The following is a 22,194-nucleotide window of genomic DNA, read 5'->3' as shown; positions in this document are numbered from 1 at the left end:
TTATGACCACTTAAAATTTCCATCACTAGGTTGAAGTCATCCCATGAACTCAGGGACTAAAACTGACTGCAAATATGCAGAATATAAACAGCCTGTTTGTGTGGCTCAGGAACAAATCAGCTCCTGCTGCTCTCAATGTATGAATTTATGCTCATTCGGTCATGAGGGTGCTGTTACTTCCATGTGCCCTAGTGCTTGATGTGACACACACTTCTTTTAAGATGGAAGCCCTGTCCCCGAACTCCAGCATTACAGATGAGTTTTTACCTTTCCTCAGGTCCAACTCCGGAAGATTGATGGATGATTTGCCAGGAATGCTCCCTCCTGCTGGGAGGAGTGCGCCCACCCTACTGCTCTGCAGCAAGCAGGGCCTTTCTTAGCCTTCAGACTAGGCTTCTCTGATTATCTGCCTCTCAGGTGTGTTTACACGGGGCTTTAGTCACCATTCCGGTTAAGACACTAACAAATTCTTAAGAAGAGGTTTTTTTTTTTTTTTTAGAGTTATCTGTAAAACTTAACACGCCCTCTTGGCCATTAGACCAAATAGACTAACATTGGGCCTTACCTCATCAAGGCCTTTGAGACCTAAGATATCATTGGGTATTTTGTGAAATCTTTTAATAAAATTTGCAAATTATAAGGATATATATATTTTTCTAGGGATAATAAATTGTGGCTGACTAAACAATCCTAGTCCTTAATCTTCATTTTGATAATAAATACTATTGTAGTTATTGATTTAGGTAAATTGTAGTAATTGTTATTAAAATAATATCAGCAAAACAACAACCACGATATAATTTCTTTTGCTGACTTTTAATATTAAAAATACAGTAATTTTATTTGTGCAACTGACAACTTTTTCAATAGTTCTGTGACCTTAAATTTATTACAGAAACTCAAAATATCAGATTCTGCAAAGAAAGGATGTAGCAAAGCATGAAGCTAGTGGCTACATACAAAAGGTTCTGTTTCTTAGTTAAAACGGTTATTACTATTTTCTTAGTTTTTAAAATTTTTCTCATGTTGTTATTTCTGCCTGAAATGCCATTTCTTTTCTGTTTACTTTTCTCCTGAATCCCTATATTACGAAATCACGACCAATATTTAAAGTGGTTCTCAAATCCATTCAAGATGAAACTTAAAAGATTTTTAAAGTCAGAATCATCCTCTCCAGTTTGGCTCCCCAGTATTTGATTTATTGATTACACTACCTGTCGGCCTCTGTAGCTACCTGGTTGGTTTTATTCATGCCTTAGCTCTCCTAATAAATCGTAACATCTAGAAAGCAAGGTTTCCCTCTCAGTGCCTATGACCTTATATTCCTTTAATTAACAAATGTTTGTTAAAGTAAACAATTTCTTAATTCATGTTTGTGCATTTGAGATTAAATCTTGATGAAGAGGGCACTGAATTTAATTAGAATAGTTTATGGAGAAACATTGTATTATCCGTATTTCACATGATTTTCTTTTAGCAGCTCTATTCTCACTCAAAAGTCACCCATGATAGTGCATTCGATAAATAAAAGTTGTTTTCTCAAAAACTCTTTAAAAATTAGAAAAGTGGCCTGACGGAAAAAAAATGTGAATTGACTTTTGGCTGGCAAACTCCATCTGGTAGGCCTGGGAAATGCCACCAACTGCCAAATTTCATACCATCTGGGAGTTTCAAAGTATTTATTTAAGAAATATTTTAAAATAACAATGTCACTAAAGATATTCACCATATATGGTTGTCATAGACAAAATTCCATCATCTGGGGAAATAGAAACCAAAATGAAAAATAGGACAAAAATGAATCAATGAGCACAAAGCCCTATAAATTCATGTAGACAATAAATCCCACATTCATGCATTGAACTTTAAAAAGAAAAATTAACAGATCTAAGGTTCTCCTCTTTGTCTTTTCCTTTTTTTTTCTCTCCGATGGGTAACACACATCCATAAAACAATAATTATAAAGCACTGCTCTAAGAGTTGTCTATGTGTTAACTCATGTAATCTTCACATCAGGTAGGAACCCTCTTGTGTTTCCATCTGTATCCTCTCCTTCCCTAGGAAGAGCTGAGGGTGCGCGTCTCAACCCTGACTCTTATCTTTTCAGTGTCTTTAGATGTGTACTGGTCTGTGCCAAGCTGTGAGGAGAGAGTTCCCTAGGATAAGTCTTGTGGTTGTCCAGTATGTCTCCTGACCATGGTTCTCAAGGGTGGATTTTAAAAGCTCACTTTTGCCTACACCAAAGTCACAACCTCCAGCCTAATATTTTTATCTCCATCTGCCTGACTTCTTTGGATCTCAATAGCTTCTAAATTGTGTTAGAAATTGAAAGGGTCACGTTACCTCTTCAAACTGCAAAAAACTACTCTATGATTTACCTCCAATTATTAGTTTATAGATGAGGAAACTGAGGCCCAAAGAGACAAAACAGTATATGTTCAAGGTAACAGCCTAGTAGGTGGCAGAGCCTGGGTCACACCACAGCATTGGGTTCTGAAGCTTCCCCTCACCATTATAATAAAGAGGAAGATAGACCAGTGTAAGGAGACACAGATGATCCAAATAAAATAAATTATTAACAATATCTAGCAATGGATTCGTGTTTCATATATTAAAAATCAACTCTTTTAAAAATAACATTTTATAAATTACTTCAATTTAGCCTTAATGAATAATTATCAACTTTTTACTATTAGAAAGTTCTGGTCTCCAGGAGATAGATAAACACATAAAGTAAGATTCCTGACTTTAAACACTGTAATATAATAGATGAAACAATAAAAATTCACAAATTATAAGGATATATGTATTTTTCTAGGGGTGATAAATTTTGGCTGACTAAACACTCCTAGATTAAGTAGCATTAAGACAATAGCGAATGGATAAATTTTGAAGAACATTTAGGACAGTGTTGAGATACCAGGCTAGAGATAGAATTTATGAGGAAAATGTAGCTACAAACTAATGAAAATCGAGTTTAACTTTTGGAACATTTTTATTTCTCTTAAAAATATGTATTTTATCTTTGATATAAATCAGTATTCTCACTTTGAATCCAGTTGTGGTTACCTGGATTCTTTGGTTTATTATCCTTTTATAGCACATTTTATCAAATAGAAATATACACATATATGTAGCTAGAAATATTTGGGGTCTTAATAAGAGTGAGTGAAAATATGGTTGAGTGACCCAGTCATTGTATTTGGGTGACTTCTGGAGTTGAAATTAAATAGGACAACATAATTTACATGATGTGCCTCCCATTTCTGTTCTACATAAATGAACCTATAACATTTATGTTATTTTGGACTGAGAAACTGAAAGTATTAGCTAAGCCTGCCACCTAGTGAAAAATCTAGAACTAATACTTGTATAATGAAACACTGGATGTTAACACCCTTTACATCCATAGACTATTACTTGTATTCAGTTATAATATTTTATATTTACAAATTTGGTTGTCTAATAGATTTATTTAGGCTCCTTTGAAACACTAATACCATCCATCTATTTCTGGGTCTTAATATGGGCTAAATACATTTTGCATGTAGAACATTTTAGAATTAAAATGAAATAATAAGTCTCCTTTCCCTAGGCACTAGGAACATAATAGAGCAATACTGTACTTAAAAAAAAAGATACAGTTTTTTCTACTTAAAACTTTTTTACAGTTACTTCATGTTCTGACTCAGTGATGTAAATATAATTGTGGAGATGTGTAAAATATCTATGGAAGAGTTCTCTGCCTGCATTAATTTATTCAATAAATATTTTTACTAACCAATATAAAGATGAAAAGCACACCATATATTCTACTTCACAGGCACAGGCTACTGGGGGAACTCTGAAACTAGCTGTATTTGTGTCATAAAGCAAAACACACAAACATAAGAATATTGGAAAATGTTTACGACACTTTATTCAAAATATTACCTACTGAGCTATGTTACACTATAAATTCTGATTTGCCATGGTAGCGGAAATAATGTTTTTAATTAACGGGGTATACATTAATAGGAGGTATACAGACACACTCAGATACACATAAAACACTAATTGGGATTTTTGGACTGCAACTGACTATCAACACTAAAACAAGTATAAATGTATGTAATCTTTCATAAATAATTTCAAAATACTTCAGTGAGTCTGAGTTAGTAATAAATGACAGTATGATAAATATCAGGAATCCTCTGTATTCAAAAATCTCATCCATGTAAACCATTGCCAATCTAAACTTTAAAAGTGGTTTTCACTATATAAAGGTATCACTCTTGTATTTATACATGTTGAGTATTTTAAATTATTTACTTATATTTATGGTTATATTATTTTGAAATCTGTCATTTTTCCATATGCATGTACATGTTGTTTCCTTAGTAAGATTATGACTACTTGTGGCAGTCTAAAGACAATATTCTTTTCTTTAAGAAAACAAAAACAAATAAACAAAACTTGCCCTTCTATGCTCTTATAGTTGTGGCAATGCAGAAGTCTTTTAACTGGTCTGCTCTCACCCACTCTTTCTTTTCCTGAAACAATTCTCTACATTGCACCGACAGTTATCTTTTAAAATTTCTCTATCCTTCAATGATTTCCTGTTATTCTTAAAATTCAGACCAACTTATGAACATACTTTACAAAGCCATGAAAATATGGCTTCTAAATTCCATTTCAGCCTCCTCGCACCAGTCTTCCTTTGCTCTGCTCCAAGTCCTTGAACAGCCACTATCAGGACTCAGAGCTTCGTATATGCTGCCCCCATATGGAATGTGCTGTACCCATCCTTTTGCCCATTTAGTCTCTCTTCACTTTTCAGGTAAAAGATTATCAATTCCTCAGGAAGACATTCCCTGACCCATGGGACTAGAGCAAATATTCTTGTTATCTGGGTCTATATACAATTCTACATATTTTCCCCAATAATTGCCACAGTTATAATTCTCTAATTAAAATTTTAAGTGACTGGCTTAATACCTTCCCTGTTAGACTATTAGTATTCTAAGGCCACCAGCTATGTCCACCTTGTTCATCACTGCAGCCACAGCATCCTGTATAGTCCTGACACTTACTAGATGCTCAATAAACCTAGGGGCCAAGCATGATACATTAACAAATCACAATTGCTGGCATGGCCACAGAAGTCATCCTGTCCTACTATAGATCTAATGCAGGAGTTGCTCCATTCCAAACAGATAACAATCCATGACCTGTTTCAATGTTTCCATTGACATTGCTCATTATCTTACAAGTGTGGTCAGCTGAAGTTTAGAAAACAAAAGCAAAAACAGCAACCAAAAATCTTTGTATTAAAACAAAATCAACCCAAGGGAACTTCTCAACCAGGTCACGCCTGTACTTTTACCATACAAATTCTGTACCCATTCTGCCCTAAACATTATTCTGTGTGCTCTCCAGAGAGACGTTTTTTTCCCAGCTCCTAGATAAAGTTCTCTTGTCTTTCTTGACACTCTGGTCACAGCTCTGAATCTGCCATTTTTTTTTTTCTAGATGGGCTAGGATGAGGCACTAAATTTCTCTGAATGTTTATTTATTTCTCAGTAAAATGAAAATAATGACAGATGACAGTGACATGCCAAACAGCCACCAAGTAGGATATTTTGGTAGATCAATTTGACAGACTTTTTACTGTGGTTGTTTCTAATCCAAAGCGTATTTTGATTTGCTGGTTTAAACATTGTTTAGATATTAGTACTTGTTCATACAAATATGAAAACATGAAATGTTTTCCAATTGTAATGATTGTCTTGTTAGATAAATCTTTAGAAGGATACATTTAAATTTGAAATTAAGGACTTGCTTTTCTTTCACTGTTTAGCAGCTCTTTGTACTGGGATGGCTTACTTGAGTGTGTTCTCTTAGATGTGTAAATAAAAACCTTTTAGGGAGAGAGGTACAACAGGATCTAACCCAAGGAAGATCTTATCTCCTTATTGTCTTCGGTATGGAGAAATGGTGTCTAGGGAGGTGAAGAGCCAATTGCTTAGGATTCAAGGAGTCTTTTCTGAGTAAAGGAGTGGAGATACACTATTCCTCCAGGGAATCTGGAACCTCTGGACTAGAGGTAGTCCCAGAGAAAGTTTGCTGCTTTAAAGGCCTATTAAGAGCGCCTCCTCCCCGAGAAAAAAAAAAAATTAATTAATTAAAAAAAATAATAAAACTCATCATGAGAGAAGGAATGAATCAGGGTAAGTGATAAATAAAAGGCCTGTCTAGGTCTTTCTAGGACTCTCATGATGTCTATAATTTACTTTTCTAAACACTTCAAAATAAACAATGTGATAGGTGCATGCATTGGTTTAAGTTAAACACCAGGTGCAGCTGGCATTCTATTTCATCACCTAAGGTGGCCCACTTTGGTTTTTAATCTGAATGTTCACACAACATTACTTCTGTTATCTGTATTTCTATCAAAGTCATAGGCCTTACTAATCAATGAATCAGAAATTGGCTCTCAATTGAGAATATTGATGGTGTTCTTTAAGATATAAGGATTGGCTGAAATATTTTAAAGATACTATTCCCACATGCATAATTAATGTATAAGAATTTAGTTCTCTTAGAAATGGGGCCCAAAGCTTTAATCCTAAATAGTCTGATATCCAGCCATTGTGATTGGATTTCTAGTTGTCTGATGCTTACTGATGAGGGTAACTGGATCCTACCTCTGGAATGTTGTCATCTGCCTCTAAGGAATTTCATGCAAGGTGGTGGGTAGAGAACCTAAAAGGAGAGAAAACTGGGAGTAGGAGGAGGAGAGAAAAGGGAGAGAGTTGAGATCAGTGTCAGTGTGTAGTAGATAATCAGTAATTATCCATTGAGGGTTTCAGTGCAGCAGTGATTATCATGATTGATCATAGACCTGAATCTGGGTAAGGAAGGGAAAAAGTCCTCAGGTGACTAGGGTAAGTAAAAAGGTATTAGGATCAGTGGATGACAGGTTCCAGTGTGGTCAAAGGACTATTAAGAGTTGGGAATATTAGAAGAAATTAGATAGAAAATAAGTAGCACTACTCAGAGTGTTGAATGCTAGAAACTGAGAATGTGGAGTGTAAAATTATTCATAGTTCAAGGTTTAGGCTATGACCATGAGAATGGGTGGTGAAGGTCATATATTCAAAGTATCATCTATGTAAGATTGTTGAAATCATCAATAATTATGATCATCAGGGTTGGCAAGAGTCATAGTAAATCAGGAACTAAAATCTCCAAGGAATGCAGAAGAGTGATCTGGAGGATGATAATTAACTACTTCTATAAAATGCAACTCCCAAGTCTGCGTAATTTTGGTCATTTATCCTCATAAGTGATACTTCTTATATCATAGAAACCTATAAATGTCTGTCTTACTTTTTTATCATGTAAAACTAGCCTAGCTTAGCACACACAGATTAGCAGCTTAACATACAACACAAAAAATGTTTCATATAATTTTTTCCTAAAAATACTGTTATATACGTAGAGAAATAATAGTAATGTCATAATAGGGCATAAGAAAGGAAAGAACAGAGGTAATTTCTTTGCAATTTGGGTTTCTAATAGTTCTTTTGAAAAATTCTGCTCAAAACTATTCAGTCTAGATCACTATATATACCATAAAAACTATATAATTTTTAAAATATACTGCTCAAGACAGGTAAGCCTAATAGTTAAGGTATCCAAAGTTATTAATTAATTCATTCATTCATCCATTCATTCATTCAACAAGTGGTAATCACATCTTCAGCTAGGCACTCAGAGTAACATAGCCTTTGCACAATTAGTTGCTATGTGTGTATCTGTCCATAATTACTATGGTGAGTTAATTTGTTTTAAATTACTAACTACAGCCTTTGAACCTCTCAGCAAGATGGGGATTTATTATTACATTGGAATCAAAAAAATTCATCCAGAGAATATATAATAAAAGATCAATAGAAATGTCACAATAGAAATAAAATTCATGGTAAATTGAAAGTTTAAATAACATGTTTAATTAAAAAGACCTAGGATCCTCTTTTATATAATTAGCTTTTGCCAAGCATGGAATCAAAAAGTATGATTTTTACCCTACTCACTGGCTATAAATCTCATCCTTTACTTAATTTTCTACCCTATAATTTTCTTTTATACTCTCTAGAGAAAAAATATGTTTATATATCTGTAATATTTTAAACAAGCTCTATATAGTGTCTTTTAAAAATGTACTGTTTAATACAGCTCACTAGTTAACTACTTGGCTATATTCTAAACGAACTGCTGCATTATAATAACTTTAAAGTGTGTATTTCTTCTTCTGGAACAAGAGGTTCTTATGCAAATTCAGTGTAGATTTTCCAGGTGCTATGACAGATTCTTTAAATAACCGATCTCTAATCTTTACATTAACACTGCAAGGTGGGTTATTTTCTGCAGCACTTTATAGATGAGAAAAACTGAATCTTAATGAGGTTAGGAAGGTCACAAAGTTAGTGACTGTCAGCTGGAGCCTCCAGGATATACGTTGTGACAGATAAAGTTTGCTGCTGTATAGCCCAAGGTCAGTGGCTTTTCCACTGTGCCACATGGAAGTGATAATTATACTGCTAGTAATATTAATAGCTAATATTTATTAAGTAATTAAAAATGACCAGGCATGTGCTAAGTAAGGCACTGCATATTTCTAAATCTTTAATAATATTGTGATTAATACATTGAGATGTAGAGAAGAAAAGTAATTTGCCTAAGATCATACTAAAAACAGGCAACTTAACACAGACACACATCTAAGCTCTCTCCTTTGAATTTTGAACTCAAACTAGAAGGCAAAATAATTAACCTCAATATATGCTTTGCTACAATATGAAAGTATGAAAGTGGAGTGAACATGGATGATGAGAAAGTTGAGATTGTTTCGTTTACCTCTGTAATTTGGTAGCTCACGCATTTTCTTCAGGCTTCTGCAAAACTCATATAACTTAAAACATGGTCTTTTTGATATATAAATTTTCATATGATTTTAGGGAGAATTGTCCCAAGTGAAACAGATGCCTTGAATGACAGACGAGTTTGACTTTATTTATAGCATGGATCTTTCTCTGGTCAGGATTGTTTACTCTTACCCAAAGACAACCATAATGGGGATTCATATCCCTATTAAATTAAATTCAATGAATTAAATTCAATGGGTACATTTAATTAATAAAAGACAGGAAAATAGTGAAAATGATGTCATGACTTTGCTCCTAACATGGGTAAATCACCTGTTCACAGTTGTGCAGTCTTTCAGTCCTAGTTATTCAGTATGTAAATGCAAATATTTGGTCGCTGCTAGGCATAATACAAGAACATGGGCTGCTTGTCAAAACTCATGACTACTAGTACACATGATTTTCAAGAATTTGCTACTGTTAAACTATCTGAGAAAACAGATATATCATTCAATTTATTTTATCAGAAGCATTACTGATTGGCGTTAAAAATTTAACTTTATGCAGTGCCAGTCGTGCTCAATAATCATTTACCTTATGAAAAAATGAATAAATAAACATAAAGTTGGTGTGTCTCATGTTAATTCCTCACACAGAGTCAGTGTCAAATATTTTACCAATGTTTAGCACAAAGCAAGTGGCAAGGTTGGATGATTCAGCCACTTACCTGAAGAGTGTCTGCACGTTCACAATGGTTTTGGCATCTGCCATGTAGTCTTCCTCGGCACTCATGGTGCTCTCTTTATCCACAACCACCATATTAGCAGCAAAGGTCACTCCACACCTGAGTAAGTCATCTAGGCTTTGATAAAAATCAACAGAGAAAAACAAACATTAAATAAATCACAATGCTATATTCAGTGCTAAAGTCTAGCACTATCCCCTGTGCTTATATAAGTTGCCTTTAGAGGTGGCTTTTACAGAGTGTGCACAGGTAGCTATTAATGGGAATTATGATACAATATTATCTACTAATATGAAATAATTTTTATTTTGGGTACTTTACATGTCATTAGATCTCAACTGTTTCAAAATATGTGTGTTAAAATATTTTCTTTAATAATTTTTATTAATTATATACATGAAATATGGAATACATCCATTTTGCAATAAAATAGAGCACGTTAGAAATTTGTTTTTGCAGTTAACATACTACTTCAAAGACACATTTACATTTTTTTGCTTCTAAAGTAATTTTGGTAAGAGAGGTATAAGTAAGTGCTATGTTAATTTAGATGGTCAAGCCTAATGAAAAAACATAAAACTATGAAATGTTTATTTTTAAATGTTTATTATTCCTTTATGTAAGACCTGTGTGCTATAGATTGGTTGTGCACAACCAAGAGCATATAAAATATACAAATTCTGTTGTATGCAAGCCTATTGTTTAGCCAGCCTAAGTTTTTGAGCAAGTGATTGAATAACCTGATTTCTTTGGCTGGATGAAGTAATTGCTAAACTGGGAAACACATACCTGTGAGCTAAAATAGAGTCAGTCTTCTTCCCTATCACTGACAAAAAAAAAAAAAAAATCTTACCTATCATTCTCCCAATGAATTAAAAGAAAATGTTTACCGTTAAAGCTGAAACAGGGAACCGTTATTCTCATTGCCTCTGCTTCATGCAAACTAGAAAAGTAGAACTGAATTGGATAATGGAGACTAAACTTGAATGAGTACAAGAATGTTCTATGTACAGAGTTGATTGAAGACAGATAAGAAAAGATAGGTTAATTGATTTCCGTATCTTCTGATTTATAATAGGATGTTTAAAGGTTAAAGAGCAGTAGCTTCTCTTAGGTTTTTAAATTGAAGAGTGAAGTCCCTGAGGATCTTTTCCAAGTGCATGATTGGTTGAGTTAGCCATGTCACGTTAGAGGGAATTATTTTCCTTTTATGGGAAGGCGGGAGGCAGGATTTCTTACTCTGTTATTAGGCGAGAGGGTATTACCAAAGCCTTGAGTCCAAGATCCCCAGGAGTAGTCCAGAAAAAATATTTCGCTTGAATCAGGAACAATGGTCTGTGGCAGAGATTTTATGGCTAAAACTGTGGAAACAGAATGTTATTCCAAATAAATTTCCTATGATAAGAGGGGCCAGGACCATAACATCCAACCACTATGATGACCTTCAAGTTTAAATGCCTAGGGATACTTGGGTCTTTCTTTTATTCAGGAAATTTATCATAATTTTTCTTAATTTATTAAAGTACATTAAAAAAGAAAGAATTATATGGAAAATGAATGTGTTACGGCCCTTATGGACCATCAAAATGACGCTTAAGTCATATGTCTTCACACCACCTTATAATTTTACATCACTTTCTCATATTTCAGCTTTCACAATCTTTTTTCTTCATTAATAAAATATCTCCATTATAATTACCTATATAGGAAAAGGAAAGGATAGGGCAGTCGAGGATAAGAGTGACTGGATAAGTATATATGCATAGAAGTGAAGATAGGAAAGATGAATATTTAATCATCAATAATTCAATGACGTTGAAGTGAACACTTGACCAAAACTTCACTTTGAGAGTACCTGTGCTAAATAGCTAACTGTTACCTATACCCACATGTATCGGTTAATTCCAGTCTCAAAAATACTAGCTGTTATAGTTTACTTATAACCTTGGCAAATTATCATTATGTATGAATTTAAATCTATATAGAAAATAGATTTGGAATAATATTTCTCAGCAATGTAGAAGCTTTTTAATTTTTTTATGTTTTAAGATTATATTATTCTTTTTCTATTTACTACTGTACTTAATTTTTTTTTAAAGTAGGTTGCCAAGTTATTCTTATAACTCCTGTCCATCATAATTCCTGCAAGGCCATTGTCTTATTTTTCCCTCAGCATGGCTGCTTTACACAGTATGGCCAGCAGATGGCAGCACAAGAAAGTCAATCTAGATGGAAAACAAGTTATAGGGATAATTGGCAAAGCCTCCCTTTCTATCCCTAAGACCCCTCTTTGCAAGGACTAGAATGTGAAATATCTAAGTGTAAAGAAGTGTTCATGAATGTGTTTTAATTCATTCAAAAAGGTATTTTTAAAGAAAGATTTCAAACACAAGCAAAAGAGAATTGTTAGATGAACATAACTGTCCCCAGACCAACAATTATCAATTTGTAGCCAATTCTGTTTCATTTCTGTCCCTAGGAATTTGATCCTTTCAATTATTTATTCTCTCACCATAAATACTTTTACAGAGGAAGAATCCACTTCATAGTTTACATCAGAAAAGGTATATGGGACGTTTATTCTTTAGCTTTTAGATATACTGTTTTTCTAATAAATTTTAACAGAACACTATTACCTCAAAAGATTTCAAAAAAGACGACTGGTTATAAAACATGTGTAGAATTTAAATAGTAATTTTAGTACATCTAACTACAGTTTATTTACTTGGTTAGTATTATCATAACTGATGATGTAAATTATATTAATGTAGAATGGAGGCTAAACATATTTTAGACTGGTTGACCTTTAACGTATCCACAGCACTAAATACTTTCAAAGTTATAAAACTTTGTTTTCTTCAACATCTACAGGATAAAATGTAGGCGTTAAAGTTCTCAATTGGTAAATTTTAGCATTTTATTTTGAAGGCTCTGGCTGACATTTTTTAGAAGTGGAAAAGTAACATATATTTTTTCAAGTATATTAGCTTTTTGATCTTTTATTTTTGTATATATTTTTAGTGTCACCATAAAACATGTATAAGAATTTGTATTTAATTACTAATGTATTAAACACATATGACCTTTTAATTAACAAATATTTTAGAAATTATAAACGCTGATATGTGACCAAAGTAAACTCTAAAGGAACTGCTCCAATTTATAAATCTAAGTTAAAATGAGCATTTCTAAATTATTTCAGTTTCCAGAAGTTATCGTAATGCTATCAATGCATCACAATATTGCAATTTTAGTTTTCTCTACCACTATGTCAATAGTAATAATGTTGTTATAGATGACACAAAACTAAAACAGCATTAGAAACTGAGCAAAACTGACAAAATTGACATGCAGCAAGATTTGTTTTAATTCAACAATAGATTACTACTTAGAAAGTTTAATACAAGATGTATGACACGAGAACATAAGCTCTACATGCAAAATATATCATATTTGCAATACTGACACGGCAAATTACACTCATCATGCAGTAACAAGGCACAGCACATGACAAACCACAGGACACTACACTAGTTAGTGTGCCAAAGATTTTGTCACCTACTTGTCAATAGAGCCCACCATGTAGTAAACCATTGGAAACCAACAGATTGCATCCAGAAAATGCATATCTGGCCTAAGTAGTAGATGGGTTACAAAATGAAACACAATGTCACAACAGTGGCAGCACTTCTAGGGAAAGGAAGTAAGTTGACTTAGTTTGCATTTCCAAAACTCAACACTGCTGACAAAATTAATTTTCAGTGATTTTTTTTTTCTTAACTAGAAAATGTCATTTGCACTTGTTATGAATCATAAAATGCCCTCAGAATTATAAAAACAAGTTGTATTTCAGCTTTCAAAATCAGAAACATTATGGCATAATTCTACAAAAATACAGAATTGATATTCTTAATTATGACTAAGAAATCTTATAAATAAATTTAAAAGTTATCCATGCATAGGAGGCCTTGTAAAATAAAAAACTAATGCATTTTTTTAGATGATCTAAAGCAACGGATACTAATGCCTATTAGTGAGCAACTATTAAGCATGTCTATTAAGAACTACTTTCTCTAAGGGATATATGTATAATCACAACATGCCCTATATAATATATCAGTATGTCAAATAAATATAGTATATATGCTCATGCAAAATATGTATTATATAAAATTATAATGAAAGTAATGCATTTTTTAATTTATTGATATACTCAATATATATTATTGAGGAAACATTTATGACTGAAATCTTTACTTATATACATATTTGAGGAAAGAACCATAAACTGGAAAGCTTCCTTAGAAATTGCTTAATCTATTGTATTCATTTCACAAAGTTATTAATTCCTTCATGTATCTATTCACTCAGCATATATGTATCCAAACATTTTATTTAATAGAAATTTTAATGCATTCAGGCATATGCAAAGAATATCCTGTTAACTTGTTAAGAAATACAGAATTTTAAAAATTCATGTACAAAATCATAAAATTCTATTATATATTTTAATCTGTAAAAACAAACAATATGTTATATTTAGGAGGCAGAATTGAGGAACATTTCACAGAGCTGATATTTAATTTGAATGTTAAAGGATTAGTAGGAGTTTGTTCAGCATATGAGGAGGAGAAGAAAATTCTAGGCCAAGAAAACTATAGTACCTACAAGCCTCCCTGGCTAGATGAACTTTTTGTTCTCTCCCTGACTTATTTCTCTCCTGTTGGTCATCCTTCTAGCTCTTTACACTCCAAAGAAAAAGAATGCTCAATACAGCAAAACATTTAAAGAAAAAAAAACTTGTAAAGAATACCATTATTTTAATTTTGATTAAATTTCTCCTATCATTAATTTTCTTTGTAGTCATTAAAATGACCCAATATTATTACATCTTACGAATGTACCACAATTCATTCTTAAAATCTTAGTTACTTATTTTGTAAGTTATTTTCACTTTTTGCTGTGAAATACTGCAGTTATCAGTTCTTTGCAGTACCTTGCTGTTGTATTTAACACTAGTATTCACATCTTCCGAGGACTTTCTTTTCTTTTTTTTTTTAAGCATTGATTTTTTTTTAATCATTATCCCAAAACATTTATAGAAGGGATATTAGTGGATCACGGCCTATAAACAGTTTTAAAGATCCTGATATATGTTTTCAACAAATATTATAACCAAATATACACTCCAGTAGCAGTCTCTGATAGTGCCTTATGGTAGAGATTTCTAGTTATACTCTTTCTAGGCACTGTCCTGCTTCTTAAAATTAGCAGGGCTATTTTAATTGCTGTTTCAAAACCCTCCACATCTCTCTCACCCTGTCTTGTAACTGGAGAAGCACATAGGAGGATGCAGGTACCACAAGAGTGGGGCAATACTGAGCTGTTGTGGTGATCTGAAAAATCCCTTCGCCTGTGTCTTGAGGTCACTGTGGACAAAGTAAGTCTTGATTTTATGCCAACCCTTCTACTAGAGTTAAAAATGAAGATAAGGCCTTTCTATTTTGTTGCTTTGTCTAGCAGAGAATATAAAAGCTAACTGACCATCAAATTTAATCATTGTTATGCTTTAAGAAACTCATGAATTTCAGTCACATGCAATTCTACCACAAATATGTACTTACAATGGACAAGCAATGTGCCAAATCCTTGGAAATTGCTTTAACATCTGTATTGTGGTAGCATGGTTCATCCTTACATGAATTCAGCTATGTTACAAGGTAAATGAAGTCACCTGAACCCTGCTAAATATATAATCCTGATGAAAGATATCTAAGGTAAGTGGTCTACTATGCCGTATTCTTTGCAAAATTTAATTTTGTATAATAGATAGATTCATCTACTACACCTATTGAAAAAAGGTGGCTTAAAAGGAAATCTGAAACATAAAGAATGAATAAATTCTGCGTTTACATGTATTATGCCAGCTCACCTAAATACATTGTCAACAGTGTTCATGGCACCGATCTGCTTAGTAATTGAGTAACATAAATGATATTATAGGCTCATAATAAAACAATTTTTTAATCATTGGGAAGCAGCTAATTGGCAAGCACAACCTTTACATTGGGAAGCATTATTATTGAAAAACATTAAACAAAAACATAAAACATTCCTAAAACTAGATGTCCTTTTCCTACATTATGTCCCCAAAGTATCGATGAAGAGTTTTATATTTAAAAAATTATGCAGTAGAATAAAATGTATGCATTTTTAAAAATCTGACTGCTAAACAGAGAAGGCTTATTTACGTTAGGAATTACATTAAGGAAAAGTGGTGACAATGATTGACAGATTTAACTATATAGCTCATTACAAACAGATTAATAAGAAATAAATGTCGAAAAATTGTTACTTATACAAAATTTGTAGACCACAGTTGCTTAATATATAAAGAAGTATTTGATAATCAATTAAAAAGGTAAACATGACAAAAAATAGATCCAGGGAAGAATAAATATACATGAATCGAAACAAAACAAAACAACACAGGCTGAAACTAACTGGTAATAAACAAAATAAAAATTCAACAAACACAAAAAGTAACTGATGTTAGTAAACAGAAGAAAAATGAGCACATTCATTAATGAGTCTTAACTGTAATTCTATTAGAAAAGACGATGACTTATGAGCCAAAAGCCTCATATGCTTATAGAAATTCTCATAGCAAAAGTTGCCATCCAAATATTAGTCAGTGACTGTTAGGAAGTAAAAAAGGTTTGTAAATTTGTATGAATTTGTAAAATTCAAGACCATTACTTTGTTCCCATTTAACTAATAACAATAAAAAATTAATTTCTTTATTTCAAGTTCAAGAAATGAGTATAGCATGCTTTTATGAGCACAGTTTATTTTGTTAACATTTCCTAATTCCACTTTTAAGTAGTTTATTCCTTGCTAGACAATATGAAAGTAGTTTAATTTTAGCTACTTAAATAAGTGTCCTTTTTTATTAATTGGGTTTTCATATAAATCCATCCATCAGTTTGAATAGTGACAATGTTATTTTCTTGACTGGCAGAAGAAAAAAATGATGTTTCTTATCTTCCTTTTATGAATCAGATATTGCCCTAGGATTTTATATATATTATCTACATCATCTCACAATAGCTTTTTAAGATAAATGTTTTAACCATTTTACAAATCAGAAAAATGTGGCTTAAAAAGACTCAGTAACATTTAACAGACCTATCAAGAGCATAAATTTAGAACTTATCTCAGATCTGAATAAATCTAAAGTTTGAATTTTAAAAATAAGAACACTGACATCAGGGATTTTATCATTACTTTTAAAATAAGCTGAAGTTTACTTGGCACCATATGTAGAAAGAAGATTGATTTAATAAATGGATAGTGTGAAGAAGACCTTGATAAATATTAAGAGCAAAAGCCTGGATCTTTCACTTCATCCTTATGTAGCTTTGGATAATATATTCTAGCTTTTGACTTGCTTTTCTATCTTTCACATGAGATGATGTTAAAAACGACTAGATGACCTTTAAGGTTGGGGTGGTAATCAAAATATTTAAAATCAGTATGGCACAACAGACCAAACAAAACAGATGGCCAGCCAATCAGAACTGACACCAGCTCTAATGAACCAGTACCAACTGAAAGATGCTTTTCAATATGACTGAGTTTTATTTAATTACCATTTGAGATCTAGAAAGGTTTATATTCGAAAACATTGTGAACACTTATTTTGGCATATTATGTGTATGAATATTATAAATTTAATTTACATTTTAAAATTCCAAGCTTATTACATCTGCTATTATTTATTTCTGTTATATTGAATTAATAGGCGTTTCAACTAATTTTTTAAAATAGCCACGTACTGAATACTATTTTCAGCCGTACTCATGTGAATTTAAAGTAAAGTCAAACCCTCAGAACTAACTAATAATTCTAGAAGTGTGTGCCATCATCATTGTAGGATTTCCTGTAACATGGAAATATTTTAAAGAAGAAATCCTCATTTTTTTTGTAATATTGTAGGATAGATTGCAAAATGCTCTCCATTTCAGAGCAACAGGCATCTCCTTGTTAAAAAAAAAAAAATAAAGAATTGCATAAAACTTCCTGGAACATTGTTAATTGGTGTTTAGTTTTAGTTTCCTCATTCTTATCCAAAGGAACAGAGGACAACAAATAAGAATATTCGACACTACTTTCGGGAAGAACACAGAAAGCTAATAGATTTTACAGCATGAAATTTCAACCTAACCCTTTGAAATAAAGTCAAACCCTACAATAATTATTTAATAACAATATAATGTGGATTGTTGGATTCCCAAATGTAAGCCATTAGGAAGGCAAAGGGGACTTTTAATGCAAAAATAAACCAAAGTTAAAATATATTCTTGTCTTCAAAAAGTATGAGCAAACAACATGTATTTTTTTCATATATCAAAACCCTGTAAGTTGAAAGAAAAATAAAACAGAAATTTCATAGAAAGGTCTAATTCAAGAACTGGCCATGAAAAAGGTCATTTACCTTCTCTGTGTCTCTTTTACATCCTCTTAAAATAAGAGACAGTGTTGTAGCCACCTCACATAGCTTTAGGTTTATTTAAATGTTTACATCGTAATTTGAGATTTTAAACTGCTTGGCACATCTCTCTAAGATTAAATCATCACTGTAATGTGAATATGTGACTTGTGCAACTAAAATGTAAAATAAAGTGTGTAGTGTAATGACTGACGTAGTAAATAGTCATTATAATTATGAACAGAGGATGGAGGTAAATAATATTAACTTTATTGAATAATCTTTATGGTCTTATTCAGATGAATAACTATCTGAAGGGTATACAGCCTTCATTCCTTGAACAATCACAGAATTGATTTTATAATCCTAATATACAAATCAATCAATCATTCAGTAATCAGACATTTTTGTAACCTGTTTATTCAAAACCAAACAGAAAGGGATTGATTTGGTTATAGCTACTCTAAAATCTACATAAAACATACAAGTAAAACACTTCTTAGCTCCTGTCACCTGTGTGATGGTGAAAATGGAGACTTAAGAGATTTGAAATAAGGTTACCTAGCAAGACTGAAGATTGAAAATGAGGAGTCAATCTCTGTTCATAGAGTGAACTCCAGTCCCAAATATGAAGAGACTGATTTTTGGTAGGGAGGTTTACACATCAGGACAAGAAACTTTATCTTGAAATTATGTGAAGAGGAGGAACATACAGTTTTGTCCTTAGTCCTATCAGAAAGATGCTGTAAGCACAGTTCCACTTTTTTCTCAATCCACTTCCTATCTTCCTGTCTGTAACCTGGTACCTGAATTGATCCAGTTTGATCCAAGCCATACAACATATAGCTACTCTAAGGTAATGTTTGCAAATGCCGTTGTCTTAACTTCCACTTTCAGGACAATGGACTCATCATAAGCAAAAGAAGCCAAAAGCTGACACATTTGAACTCACACAGTTAGGCATCTCTCCTGTGGCAGCTAAGCCAGTTCCTTGGAGCTTCCTACCAGAGATGCTTCAGAATTAAGTTTATGTTTGAAAGAAGTGATTTACAACCACTGTATTGCCATAGCCATCCCACAACGCAACTTTGATTGTTCTAAAATTTGTTTTAACAAACTTTTATTTCCTCTGAAATTTGGTCCAAGTTTCTGTTCCCCTTCATTTACCCTAAATATGCCTCAGCTTTCCTTAGATGCCAAAGAAGTATAGAAAAAGACATTGAGTAATCATATCTGAAAATTCTTCAAATGAAAACTCTACAAGTGTGATAAATTTTTGGAGTTGATTATTCTTATAATGATAATTCTAAGAAAGTTGCATCAATAAGTATTTTGATATTGGTATAGTGAGAATAAACAACACTATAAAGTTATAATGTATTGGGGAGATGTCTCTCTTATGAAAAACTTTGATAATTTTGAAATGCAGAGACAAGGCAACATAATTTGGCCTCATTTATTAATAGTTCATCTTGACATTTGCATCACATTGGAATGGATGAGAAGAGTGAGAGAATCCTAAAATATGGTAGTAATCTAAAGACCACCTGCTACTAATTTCCAGTCACAGAGATGGATATTATAATTTTAGAATAAAATGGCTTTGACTGTCTCATTCAGTGACCTATATTTATATTTGCATAAGAATTTTGAATTGCTTAAGTAGTCCTATTTAACAAAAGTAAACCAATCCAATATTTTCAAAATAAATGCACATGGTAAAGCATTACTTCTATTATGTCATAGAATGTATGGTTTAACAGTGGTCCAATCATAATAACCTCTGATGATGCCTTGTGTTATGACATATAAAAATGGATCAGTAAATGCTTCTCTGATAATTAATGGTTCTTTAGAAAGACAAAAAAAAATTGTCCAGTTTTGGCAGAGATTTGTCAGGCTAGTTGATTAATTTAAGGAAAATTGTAGTAATTATTTCAGTGGCCTGTTTCCTGTGGTATTATGAGTAGATGACCACTTGCAAAACAGTTTCAAATAAAATTCTCAGAATATCCCAGTTTTAAGTAGGATTTATGAAACATAATCATATTCAATGATATATTTTGTATCACAGCACAGAATATATCTCCCAATGAATCATGTACCATAATGTATCTGATTTAAAATACTACCAGCATATTACAGGCAATTATTTTTTATATACATTAATATACTATTAAAAACAGTTTATCTTGTTTGTGTATCTTAAAATATACTTACGGGTTATCCAATAGCAGTACTATGGGATTAAGTTCTTTCTTTGGTCTATAATATGCCCTGAGAGGAACAATAAAGTTATATAATCCATTTCCAGCTGTTTCAGCTGCAACTATAATTAGTTTATTTTTGAATCCATAGGCTTTTGCATCCTCATAGTAGTTATGCTGGCAACTCTAGAGAAGAAAAAGTATACATTGGAATGCCATTTTGATACTCCATTAAAATTTGGAGAGAATTTAAGCTATATGAAAATGTAAAATTAATCGAACCACGTAAATCCTTATTTTCTAATAAATTTGAAAATAGTTACATTTTTCTGTGCGTATTTCTGCAATCTGCAGTAAGAAATAAAAGTGTGCATGGACAAGGAAAATGAATTGCAGGTTTGTAGCCTGATGTTGAAAGAGCCAACATTTTGTGTGCGTGCTTGTTCTATCGTAAACTAAATCTTGCTGCTAGAAGACATCCAGGTAAACACTTTTACAAATTAATTTTCTCTGACTTTCATTTCCAGAAATATAGTAATACCATAATTACGTAGCTTCAGGAACATTCCTAGTACCGAATGCTTACAGCGATGAAGAAAAGAAAACAGTGAAAAAACAAAAAACAAAAAACAAAAAACCCCTGTCTGCATGCATAGTTGAGCTGGCAAGATAATGATTCAAATACTCTAAAGCAAAATACCCAATAACACCAACAAAAACAAGAACAAAGCATTACCAAAACTCATCGTTGGGCTAAGGGCATTTTGCTATTTCATGGAGTCTAGAATTTGACAGAATTAGCATTGTTAACCCAATATTATTTTCAGCTAAATTATCTGCATGGAGAACTGTTTTGATGTTCTGCTATTTTACCTTTATATGTCTTTATGTGCATTTCTTATTTATGTGGGTTGAGATTAGTTAATTCTCTGGAACATTTATCACCTCTGGAATATTCTGATCTTTTTTTTTTTTTTTTTTTTTTTTTTTTTTTTTGAGACAGGGCCTCACTCCTGTCGCCCAGGCTGGAGTGCAGTGGCGCAATCATTGCTCACTGAAACCTCAAATTTCCAGTCTCAGGTGATTCTCCCACCTCAGCCTCCCGAGTAGCTGGGACTACAGGTGGGCACCAGCACGTAAGACTAATGTTTTTGTATTTTTGTAGATACGGGGTCCTGGGCTCAAGCAATCCACCCACCTCAGCCTCCCCAAATGCTGGGATTACAGGCATGAGCCACCATGCTCAGACATCTCTGGAATATTCTTTGCCATTATTCTTGAATAAAAAAATTACAAAACACTGGTGAAAACAAGGCACCATGAGTAAACAGAAATAATCGTAACAAGATAACTAGACCAACAAAGACTACGAATTTTGTGATTAAATTCAGAATATAAAATGAGCACATTTAACATGTTTAAAGAACTAAAACAAAGTTTTTAAAGCCTGATAAAAGAACAAGAGGCTATTTAAAATAACATCTAGCAGGTAGATGTTAAAAATAATATCTAAATCTATTTCTCTGTATCTTCTCGAACTAAAGAGTGTAACTCAAAAGATTATTTAAATTACACATAAGATTCAGCCAAAGGGATCACGTGCAGGACAGAATGGAATATAGAAACCAAAATGAAAGGCAGAGAAGAAAAGAAACAGAACCTAGGGTGAAAAAATTAAGCCTGGGAAGCTATCGTGAGAATATCTAACATTTATTTAATCAGAATATCTGAAAAAGAGCTAAGAGAGAATCAGAAAGAAAACTTATTCAAGTAAATATTGATTGAGAGTTTTTGAGATGTGATGAAAAACCAAATGAGAAAATCTGAAAAGCAGTCACAGAG

The 22,194-nt window shown here is 32.6% G+C and overlaps 1 protein-coding gene across 2 annotated transcripts in view; it reads right to left on the bottom strand.

Annotated features, from left to right (window-relative positions):
• Positions 1-22,194, bottom strand: part of KCNT2 (potassium sodium-activated channel subfamily T member 2) — a 394,167-nt gene that overhangs the window by 86,104 nt on the left and 285,869 nt on the right. The window contains exons 19-21 of one of the 2 annotated variants that reach the window (XM_030818707.1): positions 20,366-20,538; positions 13,217-13,288; positions 9,637-9,771 (exon numbers count right to left, since the gene is read on the bottom strand). In XM_030818707.1, coding sequence (XP_030674567.1) covers positions 9,637-9,771; positions 13,217-13,288; positions 20,366-20,538 — 380 coding nt within the window. The remainder of the gene's footprint in view (positions 1-9,636; positions 9,772-13,216; positions 13,289-20,365; positions 20,539-22,194) is intronic. The other variant, XM_030818708.1, reaches the window with a different exon arrangement.

This window comes from Nomascus leucogenys, chromosome 9 (genome assembly GCF_006542625.1).
Source record: "Nomascus leucogenys isolate Asia chromosome 9, Asia_NLE_v1, whole genome shotgun sequence".
NCBI lineage: Eukaryota > Metazoa > Chordata > Mammalia > Primates > Hylobatidae > Nomascus > Nomascus leucogenys.
Note: the sequence above shows the minus strand (reverse complement) of the source record. Positions and strands in the feature narration are given on the sequence as shown.